The sequence below is a fragment of the Lampetra planeri genome, chromosome 44 (genome assembly GCF_965212315.1).
Source record: "Lampetra planeri chromosome 44, kcLamPlan1.2.h2, whole genome shotgun sequence".
Classification (NCBI taxonomy): Eukaryota; Metazoa; Chordata; class Hyperoartia; order Petromyzontiformes; family Petromyzontidae; genus Lampetra; species Lampetra planeri.
The window spans coordinates 6,185,273-6,202,314 of NC_136150.1; the positions used below are offsets into that span (position 1 = coordinate 6,185,273).

General features: G+C 44.6%; 1 protein-coding gene across 1 annotated transcript in view; it reads right to left on the bottom strand.

The window, feature by feature from the left end:
- Positions 1–17,042, bottom strand: part of LOC144732883 (membrane-associated guanylate kinase, WW and PDZ domain-containing protein 1-like) — a 315,269-nt gene that overhangs the window by 154,260 nt on the left and 143,967 nt on the right. Inside the window, exon 3 of the mRNA XM_078614546.1 lies at positions 14,573–14,792. Coding sequence (XP_078470672.1) covers positions 14,573–14,666 — 94 coding nt within the window. The 5' untranslated portion in view covers positions 14,667–14,792. The remainder of the gene's footprint in view (positions 1–14,572; positions 14,793–17,042) is intronic.

A 17,042-nucleotide genomic window follows, 5' to 3' on the forward strand; every position in this document is an offset into this window, starting at 1 on the left:
TAAAAAAAAAATAACAAAAAACTACAACGTTTCGGCAACACAATCAGTCCTGATGACGACCGCTTGTGTTGTGATCAAAACGTCGTAGTTTTTTGTTATTTTCTTTGAACCTATCTACGCGACTTTACCGAAAGACCCAAAGAATATGAATTCCTGCCGCCACGAAAGCTTTAAGTCAAGATTTAAGCCCCGAGGTGACTTCATCCAGATAAAGGATCTTCACGTATTTTGCCGTAAATCACAAAGCAAAAATACGGCACACGTGTAAAACAAAGAGAGTCTCAATTATTCCCATGACGGTTATGTGAACTTGGATGAATAATTGCTCGTAACGGCTACCAATTTAATAACGCTGTTGCATTTACGGCATCACTTCCATCAGTCTCAGACAAAAACCCGCCATTAGCGTAACTACCGCCAATGCATTAATCATTAGTTCTGAACATATCTGCAGAATCGGATAGAGTTAGAAGCCAAATTGTGATCATAATAATTGCTTTAAACATAGTAATCTCTTTTCTACATTGATTCCCAAGCAGCAAACATCGAATGCAGCATTGCATTCTATCAATGGTTGATTACGCGACACAAACGAAATAAATTACGCTGATTATTTTCACGTTGCACCGAGACGGATTTTTTTCAATGATAATTAATGATGAGTTGCCATTAAGCAATTGCAGTGTTAAGCAAGTGCATATTTTGCCGTTATTGAATTCTCATTAACGCAGGATTCTCAGATAATGGACGCATTTATTGGTAGATGTCCATCAATCTGTCACGAAAAAAGCCAACCCATGAAGCCACTGGTTGCATCTTCAAATTTGACTTCCCACGAAGACAAATATAATATGTATGAGGGGCTGTCAAAATGTTTTGCGAGGTATGGAATATTACACAAATGGATCATAGCGAAGTGTAATATCTGTAGGAGCGTTTGTGCCACATTTCACCACTGACCAAACAGCTTGGAAACCGATGTACCTACACTTGACCACAAACAATGTTTACACTTATTTGCTGTGTTGTAATAATTTTCGTTTTTACTGTGCAGCTCGCAAAGGCAACTGTGGGTAAATAAACACACGTAAATTAAATGTTAAGTGAATTAAATATTAATTCAGAGACCTTTGTGAATGTATTTAAGAGCTCTTGCTTATCCCGTTTGCAGTAAGTTCTGGCATGGTTTTGTGTAAATAATTTTCGATTTTGCTCTGTTAGTTGCACATTCCCGCCATGCAGTGTGCCCTGTAACTGCCACCACTGCTGACGGTCTTGGGTTGTGGTCTGAGTCTCTATGCAACTCTATGTAACAAAATTAGTCTCTGTGTAGTAACTCTATGGATATCTATGTAACTCTATGCAACTGCAATGCCCTGCAATGCCCTGTAACTGCCGATGGTCTTGGGACTGTGGTGGTACTTCTAACAGTCCAAATTTTAATCCACTCATGAATAAAGGCCTCCCTATGCCCATGTCAGTCATGGAGGTTGCCTGACCATACTTCACCACAACGGCGAGTACAGGCTGGTGAAGGGGGGCTCTGTTAGGATCTGTTCAGGAATCACTGGGGCATTGATGTTGGCCAAGACCGGCAATCAAACGCAGGGTCGCCAGGTTCATAGGCCAAATCACCACAGCACCACTACGCCCTGATACAACACACGTGTCTGCAAACTGATGGAAACGTGTCGTAGAGAAAACACACGACTCCACAACCGCAGCTAATTTCAATATTAACTCAACAAGCTAAAGCTAGTATCTCTATAAAACCATTGGAATGGCAACCGTTTGCGAATGTTTTTTTTAATATTGTTGTCGATACTATGAAGCTCTTATTTTTTTTATTTCTGTACTTTATCTTCAGGAACAAAGACCGGGTAAGGAATACAACTTTTCCACAAATTCTCCAGAGCAGTGGTGAGTGAGGCTCTGTAACCGAGGCGTCTGTGCGGAACAGAGCCAGCAATGCTCCCGTGGGAAGGGCCATCATTGAATTGACCACTGCCCATGGCGCACGGAATGGCCTGACCAAATTCTGTAAGTAGGAAGCGGGGACACGTTTAGGTAATCGAGTTTAATGGCTTTTGGCGAGGCAAAAGACGGGCATTGGAGGAGGGCTGGCTCCGTTTGCAGCTGAGTGGTGAAGTGTATAGCAGAGCACGGCTATGACACCCAACTCGATGCCTTTCGGCTCTTTGCACTGTTGACAATGTTGCCCTGCCTATGCCACGGTTGCAGATTTCTGGTTGAAATGCACGTGTAAGTGAGGTATTGGCTGACCTAAAATAGCTTTAAAGGGTACACGGTACAACTGGAATTCTATGAGCACTGGATATGAAACCGACATGAAATATGGCACGGTGCACACCCTGATGATCTAATCAAATTTTTGTCTGTTATGTTTTAAACCACTCTCTCAAGCCTTGGTTTAGATTTAGCGCAGCTATGGGGAGTCAGTAACTACTGAGAGAAAGAGAGCCACGCTAGACGAAGCCAGGCCACAGAGAAGAAAGTCGTCGTCGTTGCAATAGATACAAAGAAGGCGTGATGTCGTTTTGTGATACAGCTTTTTTATGATGCAACAATTTCGCAAATAACAGTTTCCCATAACTATGGAATGTATATTTCACATTTGAGTTTTATTTTTTCATGCTTTTGCTGCAAATACAATATGAATAGAGATTAATTAGAATTTATATAACTGCATTTTCACTCAACATAACAGTCAACCACAAGGTTATCTGTAGGCTCTTTTAAGTTCTTGTAGAGAAGTAGTACCCATACAAAATTAATTTTTTGTCAGTTCTCATACTGCATGCTAATACAACATTTTTCAAAGGTGACTTACTGCAAGTTAATTATTTGAATCTCAAGATGTTCGACACAATTTTTCAAGAACAGAGCAAATTATCCGACATGAGCCTCAATTCACTCTCTTTAGTGTTCAAAAGCGTTGCATTTTCTGCCTGACAAAAGGAACTGCCGATGATTAATTATGACCTGCGTGACATGAATGAAAAAAATAATATGTTCATGAAACTTAACTTGGTGAATAAATGTAGATGTTGGGGCAGCGACATTGTCCCCTCGACACTTGTTGCCGAGGTTCGCGGTTCGAATCCCAGTAGCCGCCCTGGTTACTCCTGCGCCGGGTATATTAACCCTAACAATACTACGCACAGTCTGCCTCACAGTGGACGTTAATGATCCCCATTACGTCGTTCACAAGGGTGGGGTCCATTGTTGTGTGTCGGCGTCGTCGTCCAAATGTTGCCAAAATCTCCAAAATTGACACGACTGGCATGGCAATCCTTGCCCCAGTCCCCTGGCTACCAACACCAAGGGTAGGACTTTCCTAAAAACAAGTCAGGAGACTCAGTGAGGCTTTTCTGAAATAACACAACAAATAAATTCTGAATTTCACTTGAATGCCTGTATGGAAGATTCACTCTCGGCACAAAGGAAATGGAAAAAAAATAACCCCAGCCAACTGCAACGCATGGTCACATTAACGTAACGTGGTGTTTGTTAAGATTGCGCCCGGTTTTGTTTTGCCAATCCACTGCTGGACCACGCCTTGTGGGCCGCGAGAGGTTCTCAGACTCATGCTTGGCGACGCGGAGATCTACGAGGAATGCGCATTGCCGACGCAAGACGCGGTTTAAGCGACGTTACAAATCTCAACACGGTGTCAAACATTACACAGCGCGTTTGATTTTATAAACAGACTGGGGTTTTTTTTATTCCTTTCTCTTTTTTTATTCCTTTCTCTTTTTTTCACTCATCTTTTCTGTTCGGAACGGCAGAACGAATAGCCATCCCAAGGGACCGACTGAGATACAGCGGGGCAGATAAGATAGTGTGCCCCCCCCCACAGTACGCAACGTCAACGCACGGCTGGAGAGATGCGCAGATGAATGTGCGCACACACACACAGCTGGAAAAAAGTTCGGAGCTGGGAACGTATCTCTTATTTAGATGCTTTTAAAAGCGGCGAGGCTAAATTGCATGCGAGAGAGAGAGTGTCTGGCATGAGGCGCGCGCGGAGGGCTGCGCCGGGTTAAAAGCACCCGCAGAGTTGGGCACTCACTCACGGGCACGACCTTGGCCACTTCATCAGATGTTTACACACACCAGTGCCCGAGAATCTCTTCCATCAGGACAGCGCAACTCGGTGCTGCGTCAGGGTTTCTTAATAGTTGGCACACGCACACAGGAATCCAATTTAAGCCGAGGAAGTAGAAAAGACGACAAAGTCACTGTTTCAGATGATAGGCCTTTGAAAAAAAAACAAGGGCCTACTCTAGGACACTATCTTAATGTGGACTGATCAGCTAAAGAATTGACCAACTTAAGACTCCTATCCCTCTACTAGTTTGGGGGTGTCACCAGAAAACCATTTTTTCACTCGGATCATTGAAGGGAGAATGGCAGGCGAAGGAGTCACAGGGGTAGATGCTGTGTCATCGTGGCGCATCGGTTTCATGTCTAAAATATCAACAAGCCTTGCTCTCGGTCATAAGGTGACGGTCAAATTAAAGAGGGAAGTGAGATTATATTGGAAGTCAAATATCTTTGTCATTAACCTCTGACACTTGTAATTGACATCTTTAATCAGTTTCGCTGGAGACCTCAAATGTGAAGCCCTCTTCGAAAAGATCGATTTGGCAGGGCGTATCCCCATGGACAGAAGAAGTCAAACTCGTGAGGTTACCTTTGTTGTGCGAGAGTCATACAATGTTTTGACTTGCCTTTCCATCCGGGGCTAAAACCCAAGATTTCGCAGAAACTGGCACTGGGAACTCTGATAAATGCATCAGCTTTCGAAAGCACTTGCCCTTGCCCAGACTCTCCACAGCTGTTTTTTTTAGATTGTAAATTGCTTTGAAAAAAAAACAAAAAACACCAAGAGTAAAGCTGAAATGGTTGACTTTGTAGGCTTTGACCGGTTGGAGTTCGCTAGCCATGCCATCAAAATGTAGTCGTTTGAAGCACAACATTTGTCAGTTCTTCACGGCTGGTTAAATGTCATGGAGTTGAAGTCAGGATCAGAATATTTATTTGTACTGGACGAATTCGATGAGCTATAAAGCACTTTTTCACACATGTCCAGTATTCTGTCTGACCCCCAAACACTCTCCTCTGCATCACGTTCTGTCACCCTAACGGCCATCGCTAATTGTTAAGATTAACGAAGTGATCACTGGGCGGCGGACATGGATGCATGGAAATGACCTGAAGTAGAAGTAAACAAGCGAAAGGTTTCACCCGAGGCAGCGTCTGTACTGGCGCTGCCGATGATGGCTTGCTGGGCTCATGTTTTTCAGGAGGTGCTTTGTATGCACATGCTCACTTTCCTTCTCCAACCGCTCATAACCAACTGCCAGTTTTTTTTTCCACTACACGGACTAAAAGGTGGTTTTAAGAATGTGGCTTTTTATCATCTTCCAACAAAAGGTCAGAATTGCAGAAAATTATAACCGAGCTTTTGCAGTGAGCACCCTGACCTTTCTTGCACGAAGCTGTGAAAACACTTACCATTTTACTTGGACAAATTGGTGAGCATTCTAAAAGGTAAAATGGTAAACATTTCAACATGACTTCACATTAATAGGGTATCATCCGAACAATGTTCAGAGCTTTAGAAAAACGCAGCTGGGTGAACACATGGTGCGCCGTGGCAAGCACAACGCGCTCAAATGATAGGGCTCAACAATATCGTAATCATATTTAGTTTTTATACAGTAGCCTGACAAGTCAAAGGTAACTCACATCTGTGAACACATCGCGCACCCAATAAATTGCGTCGTCGTTAAGCCCATCGCACAACGCAGTGCAATCCGCAAACATGGAGGGGCATAGCTTAAGATCCAAAAGAGGTTGTTGGGTTAGATCGTGTAAATATAAAAATGTGTCGTTAAACCCGCCAGTACCCGAGACAGCCAATTAGTAAGGTTTGTCTCGGAAACAAGACATGGCAATTCGATACTCGTACAGCACACAGGTGTTGGAGAGTAAACCCACAACATTGTAAACACCAACCAACTCCTCACCCAAACACCTCTATTATGGATAATATTGGTCACGCGAGCCTACATGTTAAACATATTGAGATGTTTCCAGTCAATCAATGAGTGTTTCCCCCCTCACACACGTGTATTTCTCCTGGTGCTCCGGTTACCTCCCATGTGTATAAACGCTCATTAACTCTTTCCCGTTTAGAGACTTCTACAAGTTGCAGCGTGGGTGGGTGTCCCGTTCACCGCTCAATCTCGGAACGCGCGAGCGGCTCAGCGTACATTTGTTTTTAGAGGGGTAGCCCCGCTGTTTTTAAAAGACATTTTTACTCACCGCAGAGAACTGTAGCGACACGTGCGCACGCTACGATAGATGGCGCCAAACTGTGCCACACGCCCAATCGCATGGCCCTTTCCATGCATTTACAAAGTGTGCGCCACCTAGAGGTGGTGCCATGGTGGCGCTACGTTAACTTCCTCGCCTGGAATACGGGAGGCCATGAGTTCGATCCCGACCCTGACGCCGGCTGTATATTTGGGGTTTGCATGTTCTCGCTGTGGTCGCGTGGATTTTTCTCCGGGTCCTTCGGTTTCCCCCCTCCCCCCCCCCCCCAACATTTATAATCAACGTGTATTTAGAGGAAGGTTTTGGCAAATTGGGAAACACTCAAAAGAGGAAAATGATCAGCCAGTGGATTCAGGAAACAGGACCACTGCAGCAACATAATCGGCATGGAAGTGAACGTTTTTATTTAAATACCCCCAAAATATTCTTGGGTATGGTAAGCGCCGCATTATTTTTTAGCTCACAGTCTTTATCTCGTACCAACACCCTGCTGGTGCGATTTTCTTTAGTATCACGTCAACGCACATTTGGTCTATTCATCACTTTCAATTAAGCACTGATACTGATCTACCGCAGAGAGGATTGAATGCCTGAAGAGGGCATTAAGATCTTTGGGCTGAGAATCCAGGCGAAAGTCTTTGAGGCTTTCCGGTACCTATTGAGCCGAAGCTATTGTAGCCCACTTGCTCTGAAAGTCAATGGGAATGTGTCCCAAGGACATTATAGATCAGAGTGCTTTTAAATGAACGAAATTCTACCCAGCGTTACGGCCAAAACATAATGGCAAATTGTGTTTGCATCCCGAAACACGTCTTTCTCTCTCTAGCACGCGGTACGACACACAACATCATCGGGGCCGACTTCCTTCAATCTTACCCTAATGATGTTTGATGCTAGCTTCACAAACAAGGAAGTCATTGTAACTTCCTCGATTGTCATTCCGACGGGTCTGGATCTTGCCCCGATAATGTTTTTTTACGTAGTTTCAGACGATTATGTGGCCTCACTGAGGGTATCAATTACACTGGTCAACACACTTTTTCTGGCATAAGGTATTCCAACGGTTTTAAGGTAATTTTGGGGTGCTGATTCCAAATCTGGCATCAGTTTTTGTCTATCACATCAGGTTTTTGGGATATCAAATATTGCATTTTCAATAAAAACCGCAGAAGAAAAATATTAAATAAATGTGGATATCTACATCCAATGATATTATAAACACACTATCCTAAAAATACAGCACCATATTTTAGCACTAAAGCAGTCACTGACTCGCAACAACTTGCAATCATAAGTGACAGAGTTAATTTCGGGTAAAATCAATGAAAATGGGGTATGCCGATAGCATAAATTGAGATATGATAGAGCAAATCTGAGATCAGATTTGGAATCAGCACCCTGAAATTAGTCTAAAACAGCTGCAAAAGTCCAGGCCAGAATTATTATTTTTTGTTGACCAGTGTTATGAGTGCTGAGCAGGTACGGACGACGTGGCGAGATGTGAACACAATAGGATCGTGCGCATAAAAGGAGAGTGCTAATAATGCCAACAAAGGTGACCTGTTCAAGAGAATGCTTAGCACCCGTTCACGTGAGCACCGGGTAATGAGACAAGGTGCACGCGGGCAGCTTGGAGGTGGAGATTTTCCTCGGTCTGTCGGTGCTCTGTGTTCCATTTTTGGTTGAGTGACACCCATAGATGTTGCTGTGCTCCTGGCATGATTGATTAGCACCTGGCAGACACTTTGAAGGCTGCGCTTACATTTCAGGTCCCGTTGATGTGTGAGGGTCACGGAGGAAAGACTGATGTGGAATGAGTGAAAAGGCTTTTTTTTTTTTGCAATGATCTTAAGAAAGGCGACGTATATTGTCTAGCGGATTTCGTTTAAGCGTACAGTATTTACGCTTGCAAATTTTGCTAAGATTTGCGTATCTCATTAGGATGGATGTCGGCCCTCAAAGACCAGGAGAAATTAGCAAAAAGGGAGCGGTGAATTTTTCGCTGCCATTCAAAATATTTTACGGGAGGAATTCAGAAAATAATTAGGTCAGACACAAGCTCGTTGTCCGGCGATTTGGAACAATAACGTCGCTGCAATATTAACCGGGCACAGTTTCAAGGAATTTCAGTCACCTCCTTCACAGCTCGACAAATGTTGCGTACGATTCATAATGATGAAGTGTGAGGGATGACGGGGTGGCTGTCAGAGGTTGTCGAACGGAGACGCACTGCCGATACCCCGGGTTCAAAACCAAGCCGCCACCATTGACTAAATTGGGTTCACGAGTGCAGTGCGTTGCCTGCGTCAGTCCATTCGCCCGCATGGCTGCACAAACAAACCATCACGTTGAATTTACCGTCCAAAATATGGCATTACGTAACTTCAGAGCCCCTTGTGAATCCACAGCTCGATTAAAGGCCTTCCTTCTCACGCCATTTTGTATGACCATACTTTACCACACCGCTCGGAATGGGTTGGGGCGAATGGTTCAGAACATCACTCGGCCAACCGACATTAGCCACGGCCAGTAATCAAACTGGGGTAACCAGGTTCATAGCACAAAGTGCTCCAAATACTGCGCCACCGGTCCCTCCAAATGGCTACGTATAGTATCAATTTTAGTGCGGGCTGAGATGGCATGTAAATTTCTCGATTGCGAATTTAATTTAATGCCAATCGTGGGTTTTGCAAAGGAGTTTTACGGCGCACTTTGAAAAGCAGAGAGGCTTTTTTATTTATTGTGAAATTTGACTCTTCTTCGATATAGGGGTTAGCAATATTCCCGGACAACCACAGCTCAGCAAAAAATAGATTTTCATTTCAAAAAGGTCAAGGTCGTTAAGCGATCCAAACAGCGTACGTTTCCGAAATATCTGTGGCCATGATAATATAATACGTTGACGTTGTCAAGATTTTTCTTTTTTTTACAAAATAACTTCGCAGAAATGATGAGGATGTGAATTACTATAGTTTGGAACACAGCATGAAAGATGTTGAAAGAATTGGCAGGTTCGTTAAAAATCTCCCCTCTTCCTCCGCTCAGCCCAGTAGCATTAATGGGTTCACCACAGCGAGGCGAACGGCAAATTCCATACGGTGGGGTAAAGTGTGGGTATCCCCCACTTCTTTCAACACGTCTGACCCACGTGGAGGTCCTACCGCCAGGAAATGTCAGGAGGGATAAGCTGCAGCACTGCGCTTTCACGTGACGACTGATGAGGTAGAGAGACATCTGACGAAAGAAAAATGTCCGAATCGGTGGGACTAACCCATGACAGCTGACGGGCAGAAGGTGTTCGTTTAAGCCCTAAGTCATCGCTCTTGGGCGGATGAAACGGAACTGGTGAAACAGGAGAGTACATGTTTTAAATTAAGATTCGTGATGTCAACGTCCCGATAGCGGTTTAAGTTATACTCGGCGAAAGGTGCAATGGTTATTAGCGAGCACCTGTTAAATCAGGTAGGTACAAATTCACTCGCCGCGCGATTCAATTAACTGTCGTGATTCAGGATCACAGTTCAATTTGCGAATCGATTCCTCTCAACATCATGGCGAAACTTAGGGGCTTGTTACATTACATGAACACTCATTACGTGCAACACATATACGAATGGGAAACATCAATTCCAACACAGTCGACATTAGAGTCGACGTTAATTGATGAATTGAGGCAACATTACAGGCCTACTTATTAACGCTGCCACGGTGCATGAGAGGGCAGGGCATGTTTGCATGCAAACCATCAATCAATCACTCCTGTACACATTCAGGACAGAGCCACATGGCACGTCATATCTATATATAGAGGTCCAAAAAGTAAAAACGAATCATCGGTGATGATGCTGCATTGGTAGTGGTGCTCAAGCGCAGTCAACGACCCTCCCTCCGCCCGCCCTCACATTCGTCAATAACACTGCCTTAAAGGGACGTTTCAAGCAATGGCCCTTCTTCACGAAAGAAAAAAATACGCAATTAAGGCAATCTTTCGCATGGAGCACCATTTCCCAAAACGTCGCCTATTATTAATTGTTCCTTTTAAGGCCTCAGTTTTATTTGGCAAATGTGCTGAATGTTATAAATATATATTGTAAATGCCTATATACACACAGTTTAGTATATGTATGCATGCATGCTGTATGTAACCAAACATGCTCATGCACAGTGTAGCATACTCTGTATGCTAGATACACGAGCCAGAGGGCACACCAGTGGCGTCTTGGTTTTCACGTTGTGGGTCTCATTATCTGCCACACAAGTGTCAAACCTGCAATGGTGGCGCAACAATGGCCACAAAAGGACAATGTCAGTTGGGATCGCTGGCAGGCACGGTTAACCTCGATAGCGGACGCTGTTGTCAAAATGGACATTGGCGCTTTGAAATGGATGAGCCGGTCTTCCAAGAGTGCAAATGAAACGCCCACCCGCTCCGTACACCAGGTGTGTGTGTGCGCGCATCTGTGAGTCTGTCGCCTAGCGGGATTTTGTCCTTTCCCCCCGGACCTCCAATTAGCACGGTTGGCTACGTACGGTGCGAAAGGAGTCTCACGTGCACGCGTACAAAGTCGCGTTACAAATCACGGCAGAAGCAAAAAAACACTAATTTGGGAGTGTATATACTGTAGGTATCTGGCGTGGGTGTCCTGTAGGTAAACTCAGACTGAAGTTTGGATCTGTTTCGTCGGCACACGATGGCACCCCGGCTGCCTCGCTTTGGTTCTATGGCCGCTACTTTCTCAGGTGCTGTCTGGGCATCATGATGGACATCGTCCAGCCGCAGCTAATTTGCCCGCTTGTTGTTTGTGGTTTTATGACCCTGCAGGGCGCCCTGGTTAATACTGCGAGCGTATGAAACACATGCATGCATGCACCGTCTGCTTCCCATTGGATGTTAGAGATCCCGTGACGTGGTTCGTAAAAACGAGTAGGGCCACTTACGCGTTGGCATCATGGTCCAACTTGGCCGAATTTGAAAAGTTGTCCGCAAACGACTCGCCTGCGATCGTAGAAATCATCGACCCCCCAGTACAGGCTGGGTGCTGCTGCGTTATGTTGCACCAAACAGGGACAGCTCCCATCAGGGTTTTTGATTCGTCATTAAACTCACAATGAATACCTATGAAATTCTCTGGATGATGCCTTTTCAGTCCACAGGTTGACATAGAACTTACTCATTATGAAGTAGCTGCGCATGCCAAATTTAAAAAGGGGGTCAATCCCTGTGCAATGTTATGTACACAAAGATCCCCCAACAGCCTGTAACAGCCTGTAACAGGCTGTTGGGGCAAGCGCTGTTAGCGAGCACCTATGAAGGTCGGCACGGCACACTAGAAGGTGGTGTGGCTAACACCATGCCTGGCCGCCTTTGTCTCCCCAATTCAATTATTCGTCACTAATATTGGTGGTAGGGCCTCAGGGTTTGTTGTGCAGTATGCTAACCTTGGCGCCACTGCTCCCCATAATTGGAGCACACACAATTTAGCACAAATGAAATGTAAATCACATTCCAAATTGCACAATCAATTTTAAAAGATGCACACATTTTTCTCAAGTTAATATTTGTATTCACATTAAATATGAAATGATTCAGTCCTGTAGTGGGAGTTTGTTTGTCGTTGCAAAGATTCAATGCAAAATCAATTCACGAGACTTTTTTTATTACGATCGTGGGAATGTTGGCATCTGTGAAATATTGTCGCAGCCTGCATTTATTTGAACGAATTATTTTGGAAACATTTCAGAATGAATTACACTCGTTCATGAAGCCTGTCTTCGCCAGGCAAAGGTTTAAAATAAATATAATAATTAACCGGATATGATTTTTTATTTTTTATCTATAATCAGACACTAACACTTACTCAATATTTTTTTTTCCACAAAAAATGCTTCGTTGAAGACTTGATTCACATTCTTATATTAAAAAAGACGTACCCATTGGAAACCGCTCAATTTAAAGATTCCGTTGTTTTTTTATTAGCTAGAACAACCATTCATGAACTTAAAACTCTACAAGGGGAAGTTCCTATCTTTTACCGTTTTCTAATTATTCAGATTTGAACATCAAAATATACGTATTTTTTTCATTCAACAACGCTTCAATCCGAAATATCTCATAAACAATAAAAGATGGAACCATGGTTCTTGCTTTAACTTTATTTGCTGTTTAGCACTCTATCAAACGAAAAAACCCCGCAATCTTATATTTTGAACGGTTTCTGAATGACACCACGCACAAACGTGTTCATGAGGACGCTTAAAATCGAGATTTGGAGGCCTTAAAATGAAAAATCTCGGATTTCCATATTGTTCACGTTGTCTGTGTCCTAAAAGCTACACATGTACCTAATTTGAGCTTTCTACCTTGTCGGGAAGTACCATGGAGGTTTTAGAGACGTACTTACAGATTAAGGTCTTTATTTATATGGACAGATTTGCACCACAATGAAAGTATATAACCAACCACTCTGCCCCCCCCCGCCTGCCCAAATATAAAGACAGTAATTAAATGAGGTTTTATAAACATCCATTCACTACTTTACAAAATGTGTATTTTCTCCAAACGTAATCAGGTGTCCGTGTAAAATGGAACACATTTCTATATAATTAACAATAATATACCCACCCATTTTCCTCTGCACACTCAGTCGGTCATGGGGGTTTTTGTTGGCACCATACTCCGCGTACTTCGCACCGCCTCAACGCGCGTACATAATTCACCACTCTGGTCAATGGAGGCTGGCTAAGGGGAGGGCTCAGAACTTGTGCGCAGATGTCACTCACCCGCTGATGTCAGCTGTGGCCGGGGATGAATCTCGGGGGGGGGGGTCATCACTCCTCCCCCCACATAATTGATTCGTGTGAAATGGTGCCTTGGTACGTTAGGCTCACAAGACTCGCAATCCGGTTCGGTTCCCCGCCACGGCAGTTGCAACAGATCGGCAAGTAATTCATAATTCTCTCCCCGCCCCTGTCCCACGCGCTCATTCACCATCTCTTTTCAATGACTGCCCGAGCAGAAAGTCTCCAGAAGGCATTACATCTTCTTGGTTCTTTCGGTAAAGTCACGTAGAAGGGAAGTAATAAAATAATAAAAATAAAACATAATAAAATAATTCTCACGACGTTTCGGCTATGACGCAAGCAGCCGTCTTCAGGTGAGTTTATTATTTTATTACTTCCCTTCTACGTGACTTTACCGAAAGAACCAAGAAGATGAATCCCTGCAGTCACGAAAGCTTTAAATCGAAAGGCATTACATGTTCAAATGGGTCACCGATCCTTTCTTGAACGCCACACGCTGGCTACTGGGCTCATATAATGTTTCCTTCCGAAACTGTAGGATATTTGCTTCACGATTAAATGCAGCATAACGTTACCTCGCACTGAACTAACAACATGCGTCCCCGTATGCAATCAACAGCGTGCGTCCATGAAGCAGTTGTGAAACTCGACTTCTCGCTGTGATTGGGGGTTATGAATAAGCAAGCAAAGCATTTTATAAGCAGATAAAGAGTGGAAAATAATAAAATCACTACTTGGTCGGTAGCCAGCTGTGCTAAATGTATACGCAATGTGTTAATGATATACTCGCGTGCGAAATATTTCAATGTAACAGTGTCGGAAGTGGTTTTACTTAAAATGTGAAAATGATTGTACGTCTGTCGATCCATAAAACGCTGAATAAAAAAAAAAGAGGCCAGAAAACGACACTAACCATGACAAAATTAGCACGCGCATCGAAAATAAATCCTGGTTCACCTCCTTATTTGAAATATTCAGTGAAAACAAAGTGCTCAATACCCTTTCCCGTTTTTTCTGCCGATTCCGTAAGAACGACGAAACTAAAAAGAGCTTTTGCGGTACCGAGGCTCACTACAAGGCCATGCAGGGGGAGGGCATGTGGCAGTTTTGTCACCAGCCATCGTAGAGCGCGGCGGTCGAGTCGCTACAGTTCTCTGCGGCGATTTACAATGTCTGGAGAAACGACGGCGCCGGCGCGCCTCTCGAAATAAAATGAACGCCGAAAGCGTTCGCGCATTCTGAGATTCAGCGGTGAACGAGAGCCACCCCACCCTGCAACTTGCAGTCGTCTCGGAACGGGTTAACGGATGCAAGAGTATCGGTTGATTTGACCCCTTCGCCGAAGCCTTAATTATTCGCGTTCTGCTGAGTGATGCCCTCCCGATGCGGCTACCACCCCCCCCACCTTGCATGCCGGCGGTGTTCCCGTTGCAGTTGACGGTCGGCTTGCTGTTCTCCTGCACATCGATCCTGGACATGCCAGCCGAGTTGATGTCCATGTTGGCAGCCGGCAGCAGCAGCGGCGGCGGCGACTCCACGAGCGAGGTCAGAGGTCGCTCTCTCGGCGTTGCTCAGATGGCCTCGCGAGGGCTCAACAAGGGACTTGGATTCTCCATGGAACTTACCTATTAACGAATACACACACACACACAGCACCACCCCCATCTGTTAAACCTCGCACGCTCTCAAGAAGAGTGGGAGTTAGCGAGTGCACATTAAGGCCGGCCACGGCGCAAATAAGCGATGACATGGCTGCCACCACCAAGCACAGTCGGCTTCTTCATTTTCGATTTTGCCCCCCCCCCAACCCTACCTAAAACGAGCAATAAAAATTGCCTTTGCAAATATTCGCACGTTTTGAGTATTTGGGCTGCTGTAAATGTCCACGCGATAAGCCACTCCATTTTGAGCGCATCATTCGTGATGGTGAGGTCGCTTCTGAAAAAGAGCTATGTAGCTCAGTGGGGCCTTACTTGGTAAAATAAAAACAAATGTGTTTAGTAAAAAAAAAGTCACCACATGAAACCAGCCGGTCAATTGCCTTCATTCATTCAGCGTTGTGTGGGTAATAAACCTATCCACGTGACAGCGCCCTCGGTCGACACGTTCTAGACATTGCAGCCCTCCAATAAACTGGGTCAGCGGGCGGTCATCAACGACACGGACATAGTTTGTGCCGCAGATGCAGCTTGGGCCGTCATGAAGACCCCAACGGTGGAGGTTGGCCACACAGATTGCCCTGCATCCGGAATCCGTTCAGTAAGGCCCACCGACGACATCAAGCCAGGTCGGCCAGACTGGAGGATCCGCGATAAGAACAGGCCAACTTGCCGTGTCAAGCATATATGTATATATATGTATCTATGTTGAACTTCTTTCGCACTGTACGTAGCCAACCGTGCTAATTGGAGGTTCGTGGGAAGGACAACAAAATACACAAAAAGCAGTTCTAAAGAAATGCGTTTTCAAACTAGAGTTGAAAGTGCATAGCTACAGTGGTTTCCGAATATCGGAAAAAAGAGCGTTCCAGATGGCCACAGAAGAGCATCTGAACGTGCACGATGTGGCGACCGTGTTTGTTCGATGGTTAGCCAAAAGCCTGGAGCTCCCGCGATGGTTTATGCTCTTTGAAGAGATCAGCAAGGTATCGTGGTACATTTGTGGCAAGCAAACACACGTAACAACTACAAACCGCGAAACATTAAACCCTCCAAATGCAGAGGACAACCTGTGTACAGCCATAACCAGAGCACTTCTTTATAGACTTCCTGAAGAAATAAGTGCAGCATTCCGGTCCGACATTCCGAACATCTGTCGGTGGACATAATATTGGCGTGCGAGTGTATTTTTGTGATAAAATGGCCACAAAAGAGATAAAGTGGCAACATTACGCAGTTGTTAAATTGCACGTATATGCAATACTGTCAGCAGAGCCAGCACTTTGTAAATTATGTCACGTGAGAAAGAGGCTTAGTAACAGAGACGCCTTACATCAGGCAGTCACTGAGAACCGGCGAACAATTTATACAAGCGGCAGGAGCAATGGCTCAAGTATGTATGGCGGTAAATTTGGAGACCGTGATTGCGTGAGGCACATGGGCACGCAAAAAAACGCTTAAGCAGCATTCTCTTTTATGTACAAGTGAACTGTGCTGTTGAACTTACAATATACATTTACATAAAACAGTCTCAAATAATTAAATAACGATAGTAATGTAAAGCAATTGGTATTCGCGGCGTTCATTCGTTCGTTCGTTCGTATCGTGCAAGGCTATCACAGCGGTGCCACACTTTTACAAGTCACGGCCAATTCTTCAGGTCGCCGAGGCGGTGAATCGTGAGACCTCGCGTTGTGGATAAATGGCGTGGCAACGCGGACCCGGGCAACCCGTGTTCGATTCCCGGAAACGGCAAACATTGGCGGAAAACGATACGTGGACTTCGCCGATGCACACTGCCCAACGTGGCGTGGTATGGTCAAACAACGCTCACGATGGACGCAGCATGGGGAGGGGCCTCCATCCACCGATGGACTGTTAAAGAACATCATCATTTAATTTTTCCGTACTGTAAACTGGTCAGGTGACTCAGCAGTAGAGTGACTGAGATAGCAATCGGAAGGATAATATATCTTTTTGGGGTCAATAAGACAATAAAACGGTCAAATTTGTGTTCGTAAGACTCTCTGCCACCTGACAGCCAATAAAGCTGTTGACTTACCAATTTTAAAAAAAAGTTTCAATTATATTTCAATAAGAGCCTGGTACAGAGGAAAAACCGTGACGCAGGCAGGGCATAATACTTCACCAATTATTACTGATTGTTCTGACTCCGTGGATTTTCACCTGGTTTCATGGATCTTCTCCCAATGACGC